Source organism: Gigantopelta aegis, chromosome 4, assembly GCF_016097555.1.
Source record: "Gigantopelta aegis isolate Gae_Host chromosome 4, Gae_host_genome, whole genome shotgun sequence".
In the NCBI taxonomy this organism is placed as follows: Eukaryota; Metazoa; Mollusca; class Gastropoda; order Neomphalida; family Peltospiridae; genus Gigantopelta; species Gigantopelta aegis.
The window spans coordinates 73,165,933-73,187,600 of record NC_054702.1 but is presented as its reverse complement, the minus strand read 5'-3'; the positions used below and the strand labels follow the sequence as shown (position 1 = coordinate 73,187,600).

Here is a 21,668-nt window from a genome sequence, read left to right as displayed (position 1 = left end):
AAGAAAAAGTGTGGCGTGACAGTAGGTGACTTCATAAAGATTGATATACATGTACATATTTAAAAGCTCATGTTTCTTTGTCAAATATGATTTATATCTTATTGATTAAAAGTCTGCAATCATATCTAGTGTGATATGTAGTAACAAACTTGTCATAGAAGTCCCCTGAGCATTTTGTGTAAACAGTGTAACCACACATGATGTCATTTTGGTAAATAACTTACATGATTCACAGTGGGAATAACATCAGCACTCACTAATAATAGATAGCACCTTTATTTCACTCACACATTCAGATATTTCACTAAATGTTATATTATAACATATGACAAACCATCGTGACATACCTACACAACCGTGTTGCTATCTCATTAACCAGTTCCTCAGGACATTCTGCAAGCTGGTCCTGGTGTCTCAGAACATCCTCGATCTCATTAATATTCATGAAGGACACATCATGCTGTTTACTCTGTGAGACTGATGTATGCTCATCATCCGAGTCATCATCCACGTCTTTATTGCGGCCTTTCTTCTTTGTTGATTTTGTTTTGATTTCTCTGCCCTGTGTTCCACCACCACTTTTGGTGCTAGCTGTAAACGAAGTAGGCCTTGTGCAATATTTTGAAAAAGATTTTGTTGAATAACTGTTTTCAAAATGTACAAGATGAAATCAATATTGCTTCAGATTCATGAACATCACTTTATTTCTAACCTCATAGAAAAAATATTGAAATGCCTTAAACCTCCAAAAATACATGTTGAAAATTTAACTGAACATTTCAAAAAGACATGACAGTGAAGTCTAGAGCTTGATTTACTGTTATTAATATACTGAACTTGAAAATGCAATTTACAATTTATGAGTGGTTGTTATACCTAATGGTTCACTATAAATGGTTAACTGATGATTCACAAAAGTTGCAGAGACATAATCATTTGTACCTATTCAGTTAGTCTCAACAAAGAATACTATTTGCTATCATTTGACTAACTTATAAAATGTTCGTGATTAAACTGTGCCTGGCTGTCATTAAACACACATTCCTTTCCTCTGTCATCTAATTTTGTGAGCTGAAGTATTTTCACAAAGGGCTCTTACTTGCAGCCTTCTTTCTGCGTTGATCTTTCTTGTCTTCTCGTGCTGAACTACCATCATCGAGACCAGCTACCTTGGCACCAGAGCCTTTCTTTCCAGAGTCTATGAACACTGGGTTAGACTTGACATCCTAAAGAAATCACAAGTACATTCAAACCTGTGTACAAGGGAGTATCAAAATATGGTTGACAATATAACTGATGAAGTCATGATTAAAAAAAAGAAAGAAAATAGCTTGCCTATCATAAACATATTTGGTATTGTTGATATATGAATTTAAAGATGTTCATCTCAATAGATGATCCAAAAAAAATTAAATTAAATTTAAACTTTACCAAAATTTTCAATATTGCTTTTTAAGCGAGGCAAAAATTAGTATACAAAATTTACTTAGTACATTTTTTAATCTTTACATTCCTAAAAAAAATGACAAATGACTAAACGACAACTTACTTTTTCAGCTCTTGATGTCATAAGAGGAACAAATGGTTTACTGCAATCTTGAATTAATGACTCACTCGCTACAATGGAATCACAGCAAAGAAGTGCTCCTTGGCGAGTTTTTAAATATGTTGTCAAAAGCTGGTTAGCATCCTTGAGACTAAATATTGATGGCAAAACGCTCTGCAATAAAATAGATATGAATTTAAAAAAAAGAAAAAGAGCCTAATTTTATGTCAACACATGGTAATTTACAGTACTACATATCAACAATCTTAAAAAATGTCCATGTTAAAAAAAAAAATGTCACAAATATACAATCTTATCTCATTGCCGAAACAGTGAGGATAAAGCAAATTATTTTTTTAATTTTAAAAGTTTATTACTATGTATAATTATTATACAGTGAAACCTGTCTAAACCGGATCATGTCGGGGACCTAACATTTATCTGGTTTGGAGAGGATACGGTGTTTAGAGGGTCACGTTTTAGAATATAGAGTTATTTCCCGTGACATCGAATTTCATAACTGTGAATGAACATGTCCGAGAATTGCCAAATGAATGCAACTGTCGAAGCGACGACTCAATAATGCTGCTATCTCTAAAAAAAATTATGTATCTTTCTGATTTATTAATTGACATTAAAACATAAATAAAAACAACATATTTCAATGTAATTTAGTTTTTACCATAATTAACGCTGCAAAATGACAGTGTCTGTAATCATCAATTGCGTTGTTATCTATACCGGCACTTTCACCGCTGATATTGCAATGTCGAACAGAAAAGCATGACTTCCAGCTTTATAACCATCCGTAGAAGCCTTAAAATCCTGAATCAGCAGATCAGATGAAAATTTCAAAGCTTTTTCCTGAATGATCGGTCTGGATATGAGAATATTCTTTGTATGTTGAAACCATTTCCATGTCAGTTCATACAGTTTGTCATATTTGCAGCTTGTACTGAATCGCGTTTTGTTGGCGCTAGAGTTATTTTCATATTCTTGCAGATAAACAGTCTTTTTTATTAATATGTCTGACACAGTGAAAATGTCAATGTCATATTTTGCTGTCAAATTCTTTTGAATTAATTTTGGTACAGACTACAAATCATTATGCTTAATCATATAGAATTTTACTTTCAACATTAATTCCACACGCCTACGTGGTGATCAAGACATGTTCGTTTGTTGTTTTTAGCAACATTCAGTGTGCATGTTTTTTGTATCTATTGCAGAAAAGATAAAATTTTGTTTGTATGTAGTATATACAAATTAAGTCACGTGTGCATAGTTTACTCTAAATTAAATTGTTTCTAACATTTTACTCTGTGTGTCAGCATTTCGTTATCAAAGTGCATTGATTAAAAATAAAAGGTGAAAATCCTAATGTGCGAGTATCTGAGAATTGTCTGAAGCTGTAAAGAATCACCAGACAGGACAATTGAAAACAATCAAGCCATAATACCTTTGCTGGGCTGAGATCACGGAAATCGTTGACCCGTGACGTAACACTGGATGCTAAACAGCAAAAATTCCGGTCTGCATTGTTTTCTGGAAGTTGTGTTTTTGTTCAGGTTACTCTTCATTCGTTTATACTATGCTGGTTTGTTCAGGTTAATTAATAAAGGATTTTACATTTCTGAACCAAAAATCAATCCGGTTTCCGAAATGGATAGGTTCCGGTTTTATTTGGTTTTTAATACATGGTTTAAATAACAGAATATTCGGGACCATGGAATTTGGCCGATTTTGACAGGATTTCGGTATCTTCAGAGTCCGGTTTAGACAGGTTTCACTGTAGTATATATTTTTTTATCAGTTTTGTTTCCTCTCTAAGACTATATGTCAAAATCACCAAAGGTTTTACCTCCAATAGTTGATGATAAATAAATCAATATGATCTAGTGGTGTCATTAAACAAAACAAACAAACAGTTTTGTTTTTTATTTTAAAAATGTATTTAATTATTCTCCTTCCTATCTAAACCTGTTACTAAACACCCTAGTGTGTAAACACCAGCTAGGTATCTTACCATAATGTCGACCCATGTCCCAGAGGATAAAGCCTCATCGACACTGGATTCAATCTGATCCTGTATTGCCTTGCCACAACAGCAGGTGCTGAGATAAACCAGCTGTTCATCTTTGAAACGCTTCTTGATATAGTTCTTACAGTCAGGAATTCCAAGACGAGACAATGAATCATATTCTAGTCAGAAATATAAAAATTAATTAACACTAAGAGTGACATGGTTACAAAATACAGTAGACACTGAATGATATTATAAACTGTTTATAAACTGTGACAAAAATTATAGCAAACATATACATGTAGCACATTCGAATGTATAAAGCTAAACTACAGTCAGTATAAATTAGACACTACACAATTAAATACTTAAAGTTGATAGATGGCCCAACAAAATAATTACCTGTAAATATACATATATAATTTGTTCTGAAAAGAATTCAGTTCACAAACTCACCATATCCCACTTGTTATCGACATTCTGGTATAAACTAAATTATTGCTATGCACTTATAAATCAAACAAGTGTTGTCCTTTATTTTTAGATAGCGTTAGTGTAACCTGGTTACTTTCTTTTGTTAGAAAACAGTCACCCCTAAAAACATTATAAATATTAATGAGGTTCACACTAACTCAATCCTTGAAAACAGATGATCATTTTAACTCCATCTTGAATTTTTGAGACTCCTAAAAGGGAGACAATTGTAATCAGGAAAACTGTCTGAAGATGATGTTTGCAGTTACATCCATCTTCTTTGAACCTGGGGCAACATTAGCTGTTTAAAATATTTAAAAAGCAGTTGACGGTGGCCAGCATTAGTTGAAGAGGAATGTATAGCTCAGGTAAGTTACAATCAATTGCTAAGGATGTTGATATAGAATTTGTTCTGCTGGAAAATGCAGACCGTTGTGAACAATACAATAGTGATAGTAAGTAGACCAAATAAATATAAGTTTCTTTTATAATCCGTTATTTGACAAAACCAAACTTTATAATCTGTGATAACTTAATAACAAAAATGTATTGATCTAGTTATACCTAAATAGCCATTTTGTTTGTAGAATGCATCCACCCATTCATTCTGGGATTTTGTGTAAATTTCAGGCAAGTATGCTGCTTTTTCTTGACGACCACCAGAAATGCTGCCTGCAAGTCTTCCACTCTGAATAAGTTCCTCCAAAATAGCTGAAAACAAAGACAGAAATTAAAAAAACAATTATTATTATAAAAAAATAGTCAGAATTTCAATATTTCTAGCAACATCAAAACATTTTAGCACTCTCCACTATGAATATTGCACCTGAAAACTACCAGGAAGATAAGATGCACCAGCAGTAAATAAGACAAGGTGAATGTAATAAGGTAAGAAGGAATACATTGTAGAGTGATGCATTACACTGTCTTTTTTTCTTTTTTTTATCCCAGTGCCCCCTTTCCTTTCTCTCCTTTGAATTCCATCTCATTTCTTCCCGATCTGGGAACTACTCCTATTTTTCAACTTCTTTTGCTGTCCACCTCCACATCCCAGTTCTTGTCTCTCCAACCATGATAGTTGTTTGTCTCTTGTAGCTATCTGTGCCACACACCTGTCATTCCCCATAAGCTTTTAGCAGTGGGCTTAGTCTGACCACTTAGACTCACCACTGACGGAATTTGAACCACTGTCATCAGCTTGATTGTCCAGCAACTTATCCACTAGACCAAGGAGCTCACTACTGTCAATTTAATATCATGCACTGTGTGCCACTGTTAGTTTGACATCACAAAAAGGCCAAGTCCATGATGTCTTTCCAGCACAGACAGGAAAAGGTTAATATACTTTACAAAAACAAATAAAAAACCCCACCTGTGTGTAAATTGCTGATAATGATGCATTACCAATCTAACTTTAAGAAACTGACAACAGACAAGGAAAAATGGATGATAATTATTATTTTATTTTGGTACACTAGTTGTGCAGTTTCAAACCATATGTTCTAGATTTGCTTCTGATACAGTGAAAATAGAGAAGACATCCACATATGATTAACTTACAAAAAAATAGCCTCTCCTGACATCCATGTTGATGCATTATACCTTGAACTGGTGTTGGCCTGTAAAATAATGAAGATAATGATATTTAAACACTTTAACAGATTCTACCTTCATTTTACAAATTCGGTGAAGAATACCATTAATCCTAAATTCTTCATTCAGATATCAATTTTAAAGTCATTAAAACTCTAGTCCAGTATGAACACCCTAATAATTTTTTATTATTCATCATGCTTATTTGAACAGGTCAGATTTTGCACTGATGCAAACATTCATAGGATACAACTATGACTGATAAATGCAAACTCGTTCAATGCTAAATGCAACAGACTTTAAACAGGAATTACTCAAAGAAAGAAAGAAATGTTTTATTTAACGACGCACTCAACACATTTTATTTACGGTTATATGCGTCAGACATATGGTTAAGGACCACACAGATTTTGAGAGGAAACCCGCTGTCGCCACTACATGGGCTACTCTTTCCGATTAGCAGGAAGGGATCTTTTATTTGCACTTCCCACATACAGGATAGCACAAACCATGGCCTTTGTTGAACCAGTTATGGTTCACTGGTCGGTGCAAGTGGTTTACACCTACCCATTGAGCCTTGCGAAGCACTCACTCAGGGTTTGGAGTCGGTATCTGGATTAAAAATCCCATGCCTCAACTGGGATCCAAACCCAGTACCTACCAGCCTGTAGACTGACGGCCTAACCACGACGCCACCGAAGCCGGTGGGAATTACTCAAAGTCAAATACATGTCAAACTGTATATCATCAACATGCTGTTACATTTAGGTACTGTGACCTAAGTGTGGCTAACCTAGTACTTGTGTTTTTTCTAGGAAAATATAACACAAAGATGTCCTTTCATTCTTAAGTCTTGCTAGTTATTTAATAGTTTTAAAATGGTTTTTTAAAAAGATAATTTATATTTCAGTTCTGATATTGTGACATTGTTTAGGTTACCTTGTAACGGCACTAAATGATCCTCGTATGACAGCTCTCATTCGAGCTACAAAAGCTTCTGTGAATACCACATCCCTGTCAAAACTGTCGATCTGACCCTTGATGACTGTTCCAAGTCGGTTATTAATTACCTGGAAAAATATATTAAAATAATTTATACTTCATGCCTATTACTATTAGGAGGTTGTTATGCCTAACAAAATAATTCCATATAAAATATTATACTACAAATTCCACCAAAAAAAACCCTAACATAAGACATGGAATGCCAGCACAAAGGCCAAATCTTTTTTTAAGATACACAGAGAATTACTTGCCCCTTTTAAAAATTGTCATATTATCTTATTACGAATAACTATGAATTTTAAACAATATTACATAAAATTCCCTGCACACATTTTTTGTTGTTGAAAGAATTAAAGAACAGAGCCCGCCACATTTCATCATTATTAATATTATACAGCCACAGTATTACCTCTGAAAGGAAATCTGCTGGTAAGTCATGCAGTTTTGTGAGTTCTGCAATGGTGACATGACCTTTTTCTTGTAGTCTGTCATTTATCTCTTCCGCAAGACAGTCTTGATAGGACCTATTTAAAGGAAGGAACAATTAAGGCATTTGGCCTGGTATGCATATTCAACAATATATAATGCACATTATTGCTTAATATCAACAAGTATAATCGTATTGTTAATTAATAAAAGAGTTAAATGTGATGGCTATTATATATAACGGGCGCGGACATTTTGTACCATCCCAGTGAATACGCCATCTGGGAAGCTGGTGGTTACATAATACCTAATGTGTCACGTCAGGAATTAGGCTTCAAACTGAAGAAACAAAACATTCCTGATTTTTGCGGATGCATCGCAATGTTCTGTAATAATATCCATCTTAGTAAGCCGACAAGTATATATTATTTTGCAATACAAAATAAACCACCATTGTCAAATTGTTGAAATAACTGTATTATGTTTTATACATAAATTAACCCACGTAATAATAATTGGAGTGTTTTCTTGGTTAATTGGTCTTTTCTTTCCATGCCTGTACCTGTGGTTCCTGATTGGCAGGTGTATATTTAGACGGTCCCCAGACGCTGTGTCTAGACACACTAAAAAGACGTTCCTCTTTTATTAAGATCACAAGGTACTGTTTGATAGTCGTGCAGACACCCCTCAAATTGTAATGGACATTATCAGCCGTCCTGCTTTATTACTGTAAGTAATTCTGTAAAACGCTTTATTAAGTAGACTTTCCCATCTAAAATCACAAAACTGACCAATTACATAGCCCCAAAGAAAAGAAAATTCTCACTTGGGTATCGTGAGTGGTCGTTTTTGCTTGTACGTACCCTACCAATAAGCCTAATAATAAACATTTTTTATTTGAATTTTTTTAAAGAGAAAAATACTATAACTCTATTTCGTTCTATTGATGCAAATTGAAATATATTTAGTTAAATAGTTTATTATACTATCAAGTCATTTATGTTGTTTTACAAGTCAGGTTGATAAAAGCGAAGTGTCTTGTCATAAATTAGAACGTTTGTTTACACTGTGCTTAGAGGATTTGGATGGAGCTGACATCACTTTGCCCCAAGCTATACCACCGGACGTCACAAAAACAAAACAAAATGGCTTCCCCCAGTTAGCAGGAATAATCATGGATTTTTTTATTAACTCTAAAATTACGCATTTTTCATTTGTTAAAGTGTTGGTGGTCCGGGTATGCATCTTTCAACACATAAGGCTCTTATTTGAGTTTACCCACCCTCACATAAATATATATTGATTGACAAAAATAAGGGATCAGAGAAATAATAACAGCAAACAGTGACTGCAACCAAAACCGTCAATCCAATCCAATCAGATTTTAACCGTGTTACTAGCAGTTAATTTGACACTACTGACATTCTATACCACATTGTAACTTTGTATGAAATACGGACATTACAATGTACTAAATTAAAGTTGGTCTACAATTCCATGTAACACTGTAGGTTATGGTCCTTTCAGCATGGTAATTTGTATTAAATCCAAATAAAGATGTCCTAGGAATGTACAAAAACAAATTGAAGAATATTTAGTATAGGTCTTGTTCAACAACAAGCTATAAAATGTGTTTATTACATGCACATTCCTAAATAACAAACACAACATTCTTATTCATGTACAGTGCTGTCCGGTGTATTAGCGCACCTAAGCATTCAAAGACCATTTTCTATGTGAACATTGTGAAATACTTAATAAAATGTGTCTCTCGCCAATGAAGCAGTGCATAATCTCAAATACACTACAAATTATTTTATGTCTGTAGTAAATAAACATTTTAAAATTGTGCATAAATGTAGACACCTCTTGTATCCAAAATGATGTTTGGTGATTCGTCACAGTAGATGTGGATCGGTGACCCTGCTATTTATAAACCGCCCATGACCTCACTTTGTAGCCCATAAACGCTTCACTATTGTCCCTGGATTATTTGAGTATTTTTTTAGTTTTTTTGGTTAAAAATATTACAATGAAAATAAACGATCACACATGACCCATCTCATGATCAGTTTCAGAATTGTTTTGTTCAGTGGCACAGTACTGCAGATGCATAGCCTACATGTCTATTGTCATACATAGCTAACATACCTACATGGATTTTTTTCTCGGGAAAATTATGCACACACGTGGATCTTATTTTGCTTTTATTTTTTGTAACAATGTGACAATTGTGAACTGGAAAGACTGTCAATTAAGGTGTAAAACTTTCTCTTTTTTTGCATTTGTCTGTGTTTTCCTTTTTAGTTTAAATAAAAATAACCGGAAAAAAAAATTATACCGTTTATTTTAATTTTAAAAATGCAGGAAAGGTGTTTTAAGACTGGTTTTAACATTCTTAATATCAATATGGCTGACCTACTTCGCGTTTATATACACGAAAGCAGGTGAATGATTTATTTTGAAATTATGATATAATTATTGATAATTCTAATACTTTTTAATTGCACCATAAATATGTTGATACTTGATTAACCACTGAAAAAGGAATTGAATTTTTAATTAGTTAAAAACACAGACAACATGACAACTTCCTAAGCATACTTAAGCAAAATACCAAGTATGCCGAATCACCAGACACACCAATACACCAGACACTGTTGTATATAAAATGAGAAATAATATAGAATTAGACTGACTAGTCACTGATTTAATACATTGGTATTATTATACAATGATTGGAATGATTCTGTCATGTGAGACAAGCATAATAAAATCAATAAACAAATAAAATGAGTCATTCTTGACTCGAAGTGTATGTATGTATACTAGTGAAAAAAAGTAACTGTGTATGGTTATCATGTTGATAAAAACATAATTTCAAGACATAAAACGATAAAATTATCATATAGCATTATTTATTAGGCAATTAAGCAAAACGTCAATTCATTTAAAATGTCACAGCATCCGTCATTTCATCGGTATTGGGGATGAAAGACATGGGGGGTAAAAAAACAGTTCACAAAGTTAATAGCGCGTATGGCCACCATTTGCGTCGATGCAGGCCTGGCACCGTCGCCTCATAGAGCCTACCAAATTGTTGAAGAATGCCTGGGGAATGCCGTTCCAGATCTGTACTAACGTCTGACCAAGCGCTCTCAACGTCAGCGGCTGGTTAGGCAGTGCACGTACACGACGTTGCATCTCATCCCAGACGTGCTCGATTGGTGCAAGATCGGGTGAGACCGCAGGCCACTGCAACACATCGATGTTCTGCTGTGCTAGAAAATCCATTACCACCCAGTCGACGTGAGGTCTAGCATTGTCATGCTGAAGCGTGATGTGACATTGCTGTCCTTGCACAAATGGGATGACGTGAGCCTGAATAATGTCGTCACGGTAGCGTACAGCGTTCAAATTGCCATCGATGACCACAAGAGGTGTTCGTCCAGTTGACGTGATGCCACCCCAAACCATGACACTGCCTCCGCCAAATGCACGTCGCTCCACAACACAGGCGTCACTAAAACGTTCTCCAACACGACGATACACTCTTGAACGGCCGTCACTGCTGTCCAAGTGAAACCTGGACTCGTCCGTAAACAGTATACCCACCCAGTCACGGCGATTAAAGTGCAAGTGTCTTCTACACCAAGCCAAACGTGCTACACGATGACGTCTTAGCAAAACTGAACGGACAGCCGGGCGTCGCGGACGGATACCATGTTCACGTAATCGATTCTGTACAGTTCTGGGATTAATGGCACGCAATCCAGGAATGGTCCGTGCTGTCAGACTTGCCGTTTGGAATCGATTCCTGAGGTGCACGAGTCTGATGTGGTTGTCCTGCTGTCGTGACGTCACGCGTGGATGGCCTGCACATTGTTGGTCTCTGACATTACCAACATGTTGATAACGTCTCCACAAAGCCTGAATACTGTTTATGTGTACACCAAATTGCGTAGCGACAGCACGATGGTGCATATCAGCCTGGAGCATGCCAATTGCGCGAAGGCGGTCATTTTCGTTTAGCCTGGGCATTGCTCTGCTACAATTTTCAACAGAAATAACCTGCTTTTCTGTACCCCCCGGTTGGCATGCAATGACCCGACAGTTGAAAAGTCGACAAAAACTTGAAAAGTAACATGTTGGGAGGAAAAAATGGGAAAAACATGTTCATGTCCCAGAAGCAAAACTGCACGTGCAAATATGGCATTGACCCAGCTATTGTGTGGCGGTGCGTTCACTGGTAACATGTACAAAACATCAGGCTAAAATATTGAGCGGTTTTATTTTCATCCGATTTTTTAGGTTACACAGTTACTTTTTCCCACTAGTATATGTATAATTATATATATGTTAATGTCTACCTGTTAATGAGCTGGCCTAGTACTAGACACAAATCTGAGTCCTGACCAACAATTTCGCCAACCTTGTTCTGGATATGGGTGAAATCAACATTGATAATTGGTTGCAAGTCAACAAGATTGATGCGCCCTGCAATTACAAGCAATGAATATTTTGTAATGGTACCTGTATTGGGTATATATATATTTAAAAAATTCATCAGATTGATTTGTCAATATTTTATAATCATTAAATTACATGTACCTTTCACATGTTAATAATAAATTGATTGTACTCTTTAATTTCAACTAATCAATAATAGGATGCATGATAAAAACAATTGTGAAAACGGACACCAATATTGGAATTAGTGGTTCTTTATGGCAATGACAGAACAAAACAAAAAAAGTAAAATGACAATTTCAATAATCTTGAGTTTTTCTTTTTAAAGACAAATGCAGGATAATTGCCAAAGAAAAATAAAACAAATTTATACTGAAATGTTGGTTTGTTTGTTTAACAACACCACTAGAGCACAACGATGTAACATCGGCTATTGCTAGTATTGGATGTCAAACATTTGGTAATTTTGACATAATTATATAGTCTTAGAGAGGAAACTCACCACATTTTTCCATTAGTAGCAAGGGATTTTTAATATATGCACCAGCCCATAGACCAGTTGTGGTGCACTGGCTGGAATGAAAAATAGCCCAATAGGCACACCGACAGTGATCGAACCCAGACTGACCACGCATAAAGCGGGTGCTTTACCACTGGGTTACATCCCACCTCTTATACTGAAATGTGAAAGCTTTTGGCAAAGGGTTATAAAATGTTCACTTCACTAGATGCATACATTGTCGCATACAGTGGTTAGAATCAAAATAAATATGCTTAAATTAAAATGAATTTGCGGAAATTATATTTTAAAGCAATTAAATTTTTAATATTTATCTTAATTAATTTTACTTTGTGGATGGTTTACACTGCAAAATATTGCAGCTCATTCCTTATGTCAATATTTCTGGAAATCAGCAAATAAATGTACCTCCATGAGCAACAAGTTCATCTTTGATTTCCTTTGCAAGTTCTTGATGAGTAAGATATTCCTTTCCATCAGTGGTATAAATCACATTGATCAGTCGCAGTTCAACAAGTTTGGTCACCAACTCAATAATGTTCCTTTCAGATAATCTGCAATAATATTAAAATGTTTTTACATTTTACAATGTTTATTTTGTCTACATAAAATCTAGATAATGTGTGATTTTGATTATAAAAGTGGCTCTAATTGTGAGAAAATATGCCAGTGTTTAAAAAGAGTCCAAACAAATTTTCAAGGAGGCCAAGTTATGACCACCAAGTACACTTAACTTTTTAAAAATGTCCCATTTAATTCTAAAAGACAATTCACATCAATTATGTCCATGATACAGTTTACTGTTTAAAGTTACATTATCTGGTTACCATATTATAAACATCATGTACAAAATGTGAAATTAAAGCTCAAATGCACTTTTAAAAAAGTTGTGTGTGTTCGATATGAACGGATATCGTCAAACGTATACGCTTGATTCGTTGCCTGTGCCGCCATAACTCGGCAAAGCACAAACAACAGCCTGTTGTCAGTTTCAGTTAACACATGCGTTTGCCAATTTCAAACTGTAGGGTTCGTCTCAAAAAATTTAAAGAGAAATCTTGCGCTGTAGTTAAAACCGGTTTGATCTTGACAACGTATTATCGACAGTCATACCTTCCTATTTCAGAATTGATGTTTTATAAAGTGTTAGTAGAACTTTAAAAGTTTAGTTTGTATACATGTAACACATTAATCATGTATATATATTTTAAAAATAAAATATACTAAAGTAGACAATGAATGTTTTCACTTCTTAATTTTACGTGTTAAAATCGACAAATTCAAATAAATATTATTTCGTTTGGAAAGGGTAAATTTGGGGAGGGGATGTTTGACGACATCAACCCTACTGAAATCCCTGCACATGAGCCTTGGAAACCCGCTACATTTTTTTTTATATACATGTACCATCCCACAGACAGGATATCACATACCATGGTCTTTTTGTATACCCGCCGATGGGGATCGATCCTAGACTGACCGTGCATTTCAAAAAAACACCTTTTTAGGTCTAAGTAATGAATAAAAATAACATATAGTCTTGAAAAATGTTACATAAATCGAACACAGTACCCTCTTCCTCTACCCCTAGAGCGTTGAACAGCTGGCCACTGTCAAAATTTCAAGGCAAATCACCGACCCCTGGAAAGGCGCTGTACCATACCTCTATGGATATAAATATGTTTTGGAGATATAAGACGACCCCTCAATCAAGACAGTTAAATTTGTTTAAAAATTGCGAAATCTCACGTGATCTCTTGTTGGGAAATTCTATACTTGTGATAAACCAATGAAAACCGAGATCGGTACAAGCCCGTCAAAAGTGTTCCACTTTCAAATTCATGGCTTTGTTTTTGACTTGAATAAGCCAGCGTAGTGAAACCAATGCGGAGTGCGGCATCATATATGCACCAAACGTAATTGGATTTTCTGTTCTATATGTTTAAATAATAAAAATATTCCAGGAACGTAGTTTTAAGCAATATGAGATCGAAATCAAAAAGAGAAAACATTATCAAATTCAAAACACATGTACATGTATATGCATATATATATATATATATATATATGCATTGTAAAAGTTAAAAGTTATTACAAATGACAAGTTATAATGCCTTTAATTATGCATGTCAAAACCTGCTAATTGGCTTTACTTGGTTACTGATATTAACCTAAATTGTATTTGATCATATTTTTTATAGTGCAATACCCTAAATATTTACATGCATTATCAGGATATTTGGCCATAAAACACTTTGTAAACACTATATATATATATATATATATATATATATATAATCATATCCTGGTGTCATGTGTTTTCAATACAACAAGCAAAAAATTAAGGTACCGTGTGACGGAACATGCTCTTAATTTGTTTTCGCCTGTGACAATATTAATTGTTTTAGAGGGCCGTGTGCAGTTCCAAATTGCACTTAAGCCCAGATGGGCAACTTGTTACGTGATACCTTTGCGCGACGGTCGTCTAAATATACACACCCAGCCCAAGTACGGAGGCCATGTAGTAATAGTTACGTAATATCTCCGGTAGTGCTGTTTATGGCCAGGGGATTGCTCGCAGAATGGCGACAGCCAGTCTGACGATCAGAGAAAAATATGCCGGCGTGGTGGTTGTGGAAAATCCACATGATACGTGAGGTACCGCCTTGTACCCCCAGGCGATATTTGCTGTCTCTGAGAGTTTTGAATAAATAGCTAGGATTTTAGATATATCGAGGAGAAAACATTTGGAAGTATCCAGGGGAACGGTCGTCGTCCACTGAACAATCTATATTAGTTCAGACGGGACTTTGGTAAATATATTTTTTCTGCTCTGTGTATAACATTGATGTGATTGATATGACTTTACATATTTTAATACTGTATTATATCAATATTATTTAGACGGTGCTGCCGGTCATCTGACGCAGTAATCTGTAGGCTCACTGTCCTAAATAATTATAAAAAGCTTAACCAGTCATCCTAGAGGACCTAGGTAAACTGTAGGTTATTGTCTTTATTGTGATAGGTACCAGTATTAATTCTGTGTTACAAGGTTACTGAATGAGTAGTTAAGGGTTAATTAAAAATTAACCAGTTAGGAATAGAGCTGTAATTCCTTTATTAATTAAGTTCCCCTGGAAGCGTTTCTCAATTATCACACGTGTGGGTGTTGTGTCACAGTGAAGTGATTAGCATATTGTGTAAACTAGACACCTAGAGATTAACTAATTAAGTGATCAGTTCTTCTGGGTTGTTATTATTTGTTGTTGTTAATTAACTACTGCGGCAGTACATTTGTCAGCGTAGGTTAATACAGATTCCAAAGAGTATTGTGTTTTTGTTGTGTTTTCTAATGAACTAAACGTGCTATAATATTAATATTAGTTTATTATGAAAAACTGAAAATAAAATCATAAAATGTTTGTCAATGTCATTAGTAAAAAATATTGAAACAGTTTTAACTGAAAACATATAAATTTACATTATGTTCTTGTCATAGATTAACATCTATTTGAATATTTCCCTTGTAACAATGGCACGAAAATTCAGATTTCCACCGTAAGTACTTGTGACAGAAGCACAAGAAATATTATTTACGGTATTATAATTAAAATATACCATTGAAGCATTTTCAATATATCGAGACAGAAAAAAGACATTTTCTTGTTTACATTCAGGCCGATAATGTCATGATATCTTGCATAATCTTAAATCTGTTACAAAAGAAGTATCGAAAACATATTATGTTGATCAAAATTGTTACAGTGATACTATCAGTATCATGCGGTCACCCGAAATATGCCAAAAAACCCAGTTTTTGGCATATATAGGGTGTATACTACCAAATCAAATCCCATAGACGACAATAGTAACATATGTGGCTAAAACTCCTACCTGCAATGTATCAACCGACATAAACGCCACGGATATAAATACTACCACCCCTTACACTTAAAGTGAATCAGAAAAAAATAGGGGTCAAGCTGCTCGTTTCTGAGATAACGGGTAGCGTCTATGACTACCCTAGTTTCGCACAAAATTTGAGTACTTTTTTTTGCAGGTACCCCATACATGTTTCAAGCACAAGGCTACTTGACACATTGGTACTAGATGAAATAAAATTGCACATTTTTTTTTACCCAGATGAAATTATTATTTTTTACAACCAACACACTCACATTTATAACCAATCACAGGACTTGTGGTGTTCACTTCTCTATCAAAAGTTGGGTGCACCTCGAACTTTGACCCAGCCGGAAGTTATTTGGTTTAGTACTACCTTTACAATAAAAAAAACCTTTGGTGTAATGGTGTATTTTGGGGGTAAATAGTCGGACCCTAAAATCTGTCCTGTTCTGCATTTTACAAACAAGGCGGAAACAGACGTATGCATATGTTTAGGACTGACAACAATATTTGTGCTTCATATGAATTGTAAATCATATAATATTGATAAACTGTCAATAAAGTATATAAATTTACGATTTTGGCAGAATTATTGTTTTTGTTAGGTTTTTTGATTGCGAAAAGGTTTTTTGATTGTAAATACCATCGACGTCCCAAACTGCATTCACCTAACGACAAAAACATGAATAAGATATTTACGGAAATACTATTCTACATTTTTGAGCTATAATACGTGAAACAAAATAGATTGCAATCAATTAACGTGAAAAATCAACAATGTGGACGTAAAGCAAGTATATTCTAGTAAAGAAAAGTGAAACACCCTTCGGTAAACAGGAAAGAGTGCAACGTTTCTAACTGCGTTTAGGCGCATGCATTTGCAAAAAGTGTCATAGCGCGCATGTGCGATTCGTCATTTTCCATTTTTAATGCCACTATATGAACAAAAATATGTGTCTTAACTATGCACAGTTGTCGAACACTTAGTTTAATATGTTTTTAAAAGGAAAAATTCAATTTGTCAAGCATTGTGGTCCAGTCCGCGTTTTATCAACACACATCGCTAACACTTGATGTCATTACTGATAGGCATTACGTTTATACCAGTGAATAGTAAAAAATAAATAAAAAATTAACGAATTGATTCTTAATTAACACAATTTATACTCTCAAAATTATTTACAATTGTTATGAATGGATTATAAAAACTATTCACTACAACAGAGGCACAAAAATGTAGCATGCCTTTTGCAGATCCAATATAATAATTGAAAACAAATTCTAACAACAGGGGTCTTAAAAATCGTAAAATTTTAATGCTTTGGCCTTGTTGATCTGGCACGTGTGAGATCATGTGATATGCACCAAATGTTAATTCATCTTTCTCCAGTTTAAGTCAATTTCTACGAGTCATGTGGAACCGATATCGGTAATTTTTAGGACTAAACAAAAACTGTTTTGTATTTAGATACTTACTTTTCTGAACTTTATTGTTAATGAAAATGTTCCTGAACTGTGAAGAAAAAACTCTGAAATGAACGACATGCTGATGAAAACAAATCGGATGTTGATTGCGCGAACCGTGCACGAGAAAACAAAGTGACGTTGACGATATGCCACAAACCGGGTTTTTGGTATATTTTGGGTGACCCGTATCATGAGTATGATGCGACCTGCTAACCTCGATCTAGATTCTTTGTCAGTTAGCCCCGCCCCCACCAATATTATCGTGCTTCCACCATGCCTGTCACCAACCACACTGTCACTGTATTGACCATTGACAGTCACATTGTGAGTCTACAAAACCATAGCATATCATGCCATAGCATATACTGGCGTCACGTGTTTTCGATCGTTTAAGCGAAATATATGAATAAAATATAAATAAAAAATTGTAAGTATTTAATAATTTACCTACCTGTTGCCACAATAGTTTACCACATAAAACACCAGTAATCCGCAATGAATTCCATAATATCCTTGGAGAAAACGTCTTGCTTTGTCGTAAAGGAATTTCCTCTGTATTTTAGTAACGTCACATATTTTCGATCGTTTCGTTGGTCGGCTATTTTCTCGGTTGCTGTTGCGTTGTATGGAGCACTATATTGATGTCATATTTTACACTTAATTCCACGTTATATAACTGATTTAAAAATGTTTGTAACTTTCAATCAATGTTACTTAACTTTCAGAAGAAAGAAAAATTTAGGCTAAATGTTTAACATATTTTACATAATTTTTTTCAGTTTTTTTACTCCAGTGATTATTACTCTTCCATTTCATTATGGCAAGGACACCAAAATTCGGAATGTCTCCGTACAACCCTAACTGGAGTGCAAAATTTTAAATGTACCCAATGCTGACATGCCGGATAGGTGCATTGTGCCCACGAAACGAAGCAAAGTGAAACACAGTGTTTGTATTCATCTGGTTGGCTCTTCTTGCACTTGCAGCAAAGATCGCTAGGGTCGTCAGATTCCTCCGATGAATCATCTTCGTCTTCAAGCTGCTGTTTTGTGTTAGCACTGGGTGGGAGAAAAATTCCTGACGTACTTGGTTTTGGTGAATCTTCAGTTTTCTTTGATTTTGTACATTTTCTTTTCTGCAATCCTTCCTTGTTTTGTTTGTTCTTTTGATGTTCCCTGATATCTTCCAAAACCAAATCTTCCGTGATGGCTTTACCACTGACCACAGCACTGAGTACTTTCCTCTTCTTAGTAGGTTTTGGTTTTCTTGTGATCACTTCTTCTGCAGTTGTGAAAAACGTCTTGCATTTTGTTGAATTGTCTTCACAGTTGACAGTTGCCCTGGTTTCTGATTCATTTTCTGACTCCATGTTGTTGCTTAAAAGAGCTGAAGGCAGGAATGTTGAAGGCTGTATGAGGTCTCTATCAAATGGATAAATCCCGGTCTTTCTGAACGATGACTGCAGGTTGGCGGGTGTGAGTGCTGCACAGTAAGCTTTGCAGACAGTCTCACAAAGGGAATGTCTGTCAATACCCGATGTTGCATGGTCGCGTATGTAGGTATGTCTCATGCCATTGTAAATGCGTTCGAACGGGCCGAAACATCCCACATCCATTGGTTGAAGAACATGCGATGTGTGAGCAGGTAATACAAATAATATTATGTGCCTCTCTCGTGCCCACTGGATCAGGGAAACATTTATGTGTGACATGTGACCATCATAAAGAATTAAGACAGGCTTGTCAGAAGATGCTGCTGGAAAATACTTTGAAAAAATTTCTTTAAGATACTTTAGAAAAATATCAGAATTCGACCAACCCGTTTTACTAACGGTTCCTGCAGTGCCTGCCGTACAACCTGCTAACAATTCCTCCCGCATGCACTTTCCCTTGAAAACAAAATATGGTGGTATCGCAACACCAAGGGCATTTCCACACCCAATAACCATAGTAGTGTTGGACCTGCTCGTTGTTACAGCAACTGGGACATTGGAACATGATGCAATAGATGGGGATTTGTGATTTTCTACAATGCCTTTTTCATCAATGTTGTAGATGGACTCTTGACTGTTTCGTAAATCATACTTGTCTAAAATCTTTTCCAGGCTATCAAAGTATTTGTTGATGGTATCTTTTGATGTTGCTTTGGCACGCATGATTTCAAGTGATCGTGGTTTTTGAACTCTAACCTCAGGCCATCGCTTCATAAACCCATAAAACCATCACAGGAAAATGGTTTTTCACCCTTTTCTTTTTTGCCAAGATGAAAAGCAAGGTCTGTGGCAATATTAAGGACTTCAGTGCGGGTATACCCAAAGCCCACAGATGACATAAACTCAACGTGTCACTAAAGTTTGCTCCTCTTCTTGAGACAACAATGGGTCTGGTTCTGACTTAACACAATCGATGTCCGTTTTTCCACTTAGACGGTCGTGCAAGGTGGAGTATGGCACTGAACAAATCCTAGCTGCTTTTTTAATTGGCATTCCCTGAGTTTTAACCGCCTCATATGCATTTTCTAAAGACTGGTGATTGTATTGTCTGTAATTTACATTTGGTCGGTTGATCACGGCCTTTAAAAAGAAAAAAGAAAAATCAAACTCCTAAATCAACGGTACATAATTTTTAAAGGAATATAAAACAAAATTTTAAATTAAATATAAAATTTATTTATAATTATATAGAATACATACATAATTTACTGAATATCAATTCTAAATTTGCCCATAACTGTGGCAAATTTTAGCTTAAATGAGAAAAACCCTTAATTAAAATATGTCCAAAACAAGTTACAAGGTAACGTCAAAAACCACATAAGATTTGCCCCAAATTGTCTTCCATATATTTTTATGGTTGCATGAGTATCACGTCAATGTAGCAGCCAACAAGTTTACAACATTTTTTGATAACTAGATATTGCTCCGTAAAGCATTTTCTTAATACCAAATATGTACATTAGTGAAAACTGATAAAATATACTATGACTATGGTTGTAGATATTTGAGTTAAAACTTACCATTGGAAACTTGACACGCAGCATTTTTCTCTCGGAACAAAAGCAGTGACTTCCGTGTTCGTTTTCGTTCTTGTGGTGACGTCAATGCTCGCGCATTCTCGCATTATTGCAATTACAGATGAGCGATCAGAAACGCGTGTCGATCGAAAACGTGTGACGCACTGACGGTACCATATCGGATATGCCATATCATATGATATTAGCATATGGCTGTCAATATGTAAAAATAAAATTAAAACAAAATATATAAATAACATATGTGGTATTTTTCAGCAATTTATTTTTGTTGTAACACCCAAAAAACCTACTTTTGTTTGGTAGTACTAAGTTGTATATCTTTAAACTCTGCTTGCAGTCTTTTAACTTCTTCCAAAGCACTCATGTTGGCAATTTGTAAAGGGGGACAACTATAAATGTGCTTCCGGGTTGATAAAAAGAGGTTCTAATAGACCAAATCAGTTCCTATTGCCGATAATGTTAACGTTTACTAATAAAACTGATATAAGCAACGTATCAACACACCCAGGAAGTACAGAAATAAAAAGTGTGGCACCTCACATCTAATCTACCTGCAAGAAAACTGGGGGTCACATACCATTTAAGAGATTTAATTAATGTTTTTAATAGCAACCGTCATTTTTGCTGAAAATTGCAGTTCCATTTTTGGGGGGAAGGAGGGAAATGGTTTATTTAACGACGCACTTTGATGTACCAGTCGTGGTGCACTGGCTGGAGCGAGAAATGGCCCAATGGGCCCACTGACGGAGATCGATCCCAAACCAACAGCGCTTTGAGCGAGCGCTTTACCACTGGGCTACGTCTCGCCCCCATTTGTTTTTTTTTTGTGGGTTTTTTTGGGAAGGGGGGGGGGGGTATTCCGCATTAGTATATACTGCATAACAACTGTATATCTATTTATGCATTCATTCGTTCATTATTATTTTGATATTTTGTTCTTAGTTTCATTTATTTATCCTTAATTAGTATTTTATACCCCCTATCCACACTTCTTTTACCTCAGTCATATGGTAGGTTTAGTGTTAACAAACTTTTAATCTTTAACCAGTAGTTTGTTCTGCAGTTATTTAGCTGAGCTTTTATCTTACGTTACTTTATTTGTAGGTCCTTTTCTTATATAGACTTAAATATATTATTTATTATTTTAGTTACAGCTTTAACTCTGTTTTTGCTATTGTTTTTATGTGCATTTTTGTCGACAG

General features: G+C 35.2%; 2 protein-coding genes across 2 annotated transcripts in view; both read right to left on the bottom strand.

Moving 5' to 3' along the window:
- LOC121371066 (E3 UFM1-protein ligase 1-like) overlaps positions 1–20,834 on the bottom strand; it is a 34,701-nt gene extending 13,867 nt beyond the window's left edge. The window contains exons 1-11 of the mRNA XM_041496696.1: positions 20,757–20,834; positions 12,466–12,611; positions 11,438–11,564; positions 7,051–7,165; positions 6,576–6,706; positions 5,604–5,662; positions 4,608–4,754; positions 3,573–3,748; positions 1,550–1,720; positions 1,100–1,226; positions 348–591 (exon numbers count right to left, since the gene is read on the bottom strand). Coding sequence (XP_041352630.1) covers positions 348–591; positions 1,100–1,226; positions 1,550–1,720; positions 3,573–3,748; positions 4,608–4,754; positions 5,604–5,662; positions 6,576–6,706; positions 7,051–7,165; positions 11,438–11,564; positions 12,466–12,611; positions 20,757–20,830 — 1,517 coding nt within the window. The 5' untranslated portion in view covers positions 20,831–20,834. The remainder of the gene's footprint in view (positions 1–347; positions 592–1,099; positions 1,227–1,549; positions 1,721–3,572; positions 3,749–4,607; positions 4,755–5,603; positions 5,663–6,575; positions 6,707–7,050; positions 7,166–11,437; positions 11,565–12,465; positions 12,612–20,756) is intronic.
- On the bottom strand, positions 17,805–20,720 carry LOC121371067. The gene is made up of 2 exons (XM_041496697.1): positions 20,449–20,720; positions 17,805–20,005 (listed from the first exon to the last, which is right to left on the bottom strand). The coding sequence occupies exon 2, from the start codon at positions 19,637–19,639 to the stop codon at positions 18,233–18,235; it is 1,407 nt and encodes a 468-aa protein (XP_041352631.1). The 5' UTR covers positions 19,640–20,005; positions 20,449–20,720; the 3' UTR covers positions 17,805–18,232.
- Positions 20,835–21,668: the final 834 nt, after the last annotated feature.

Excerpts from the sequence above, each read along its gene's own strand:
- LOC121371067 (XM_041496697.1), bottom strand. The coding sequence starts at position 19,639 with ATGAAGCGATGGCCTGAGGTTAGAGTTCAAAAACCACGATCACTTGAA.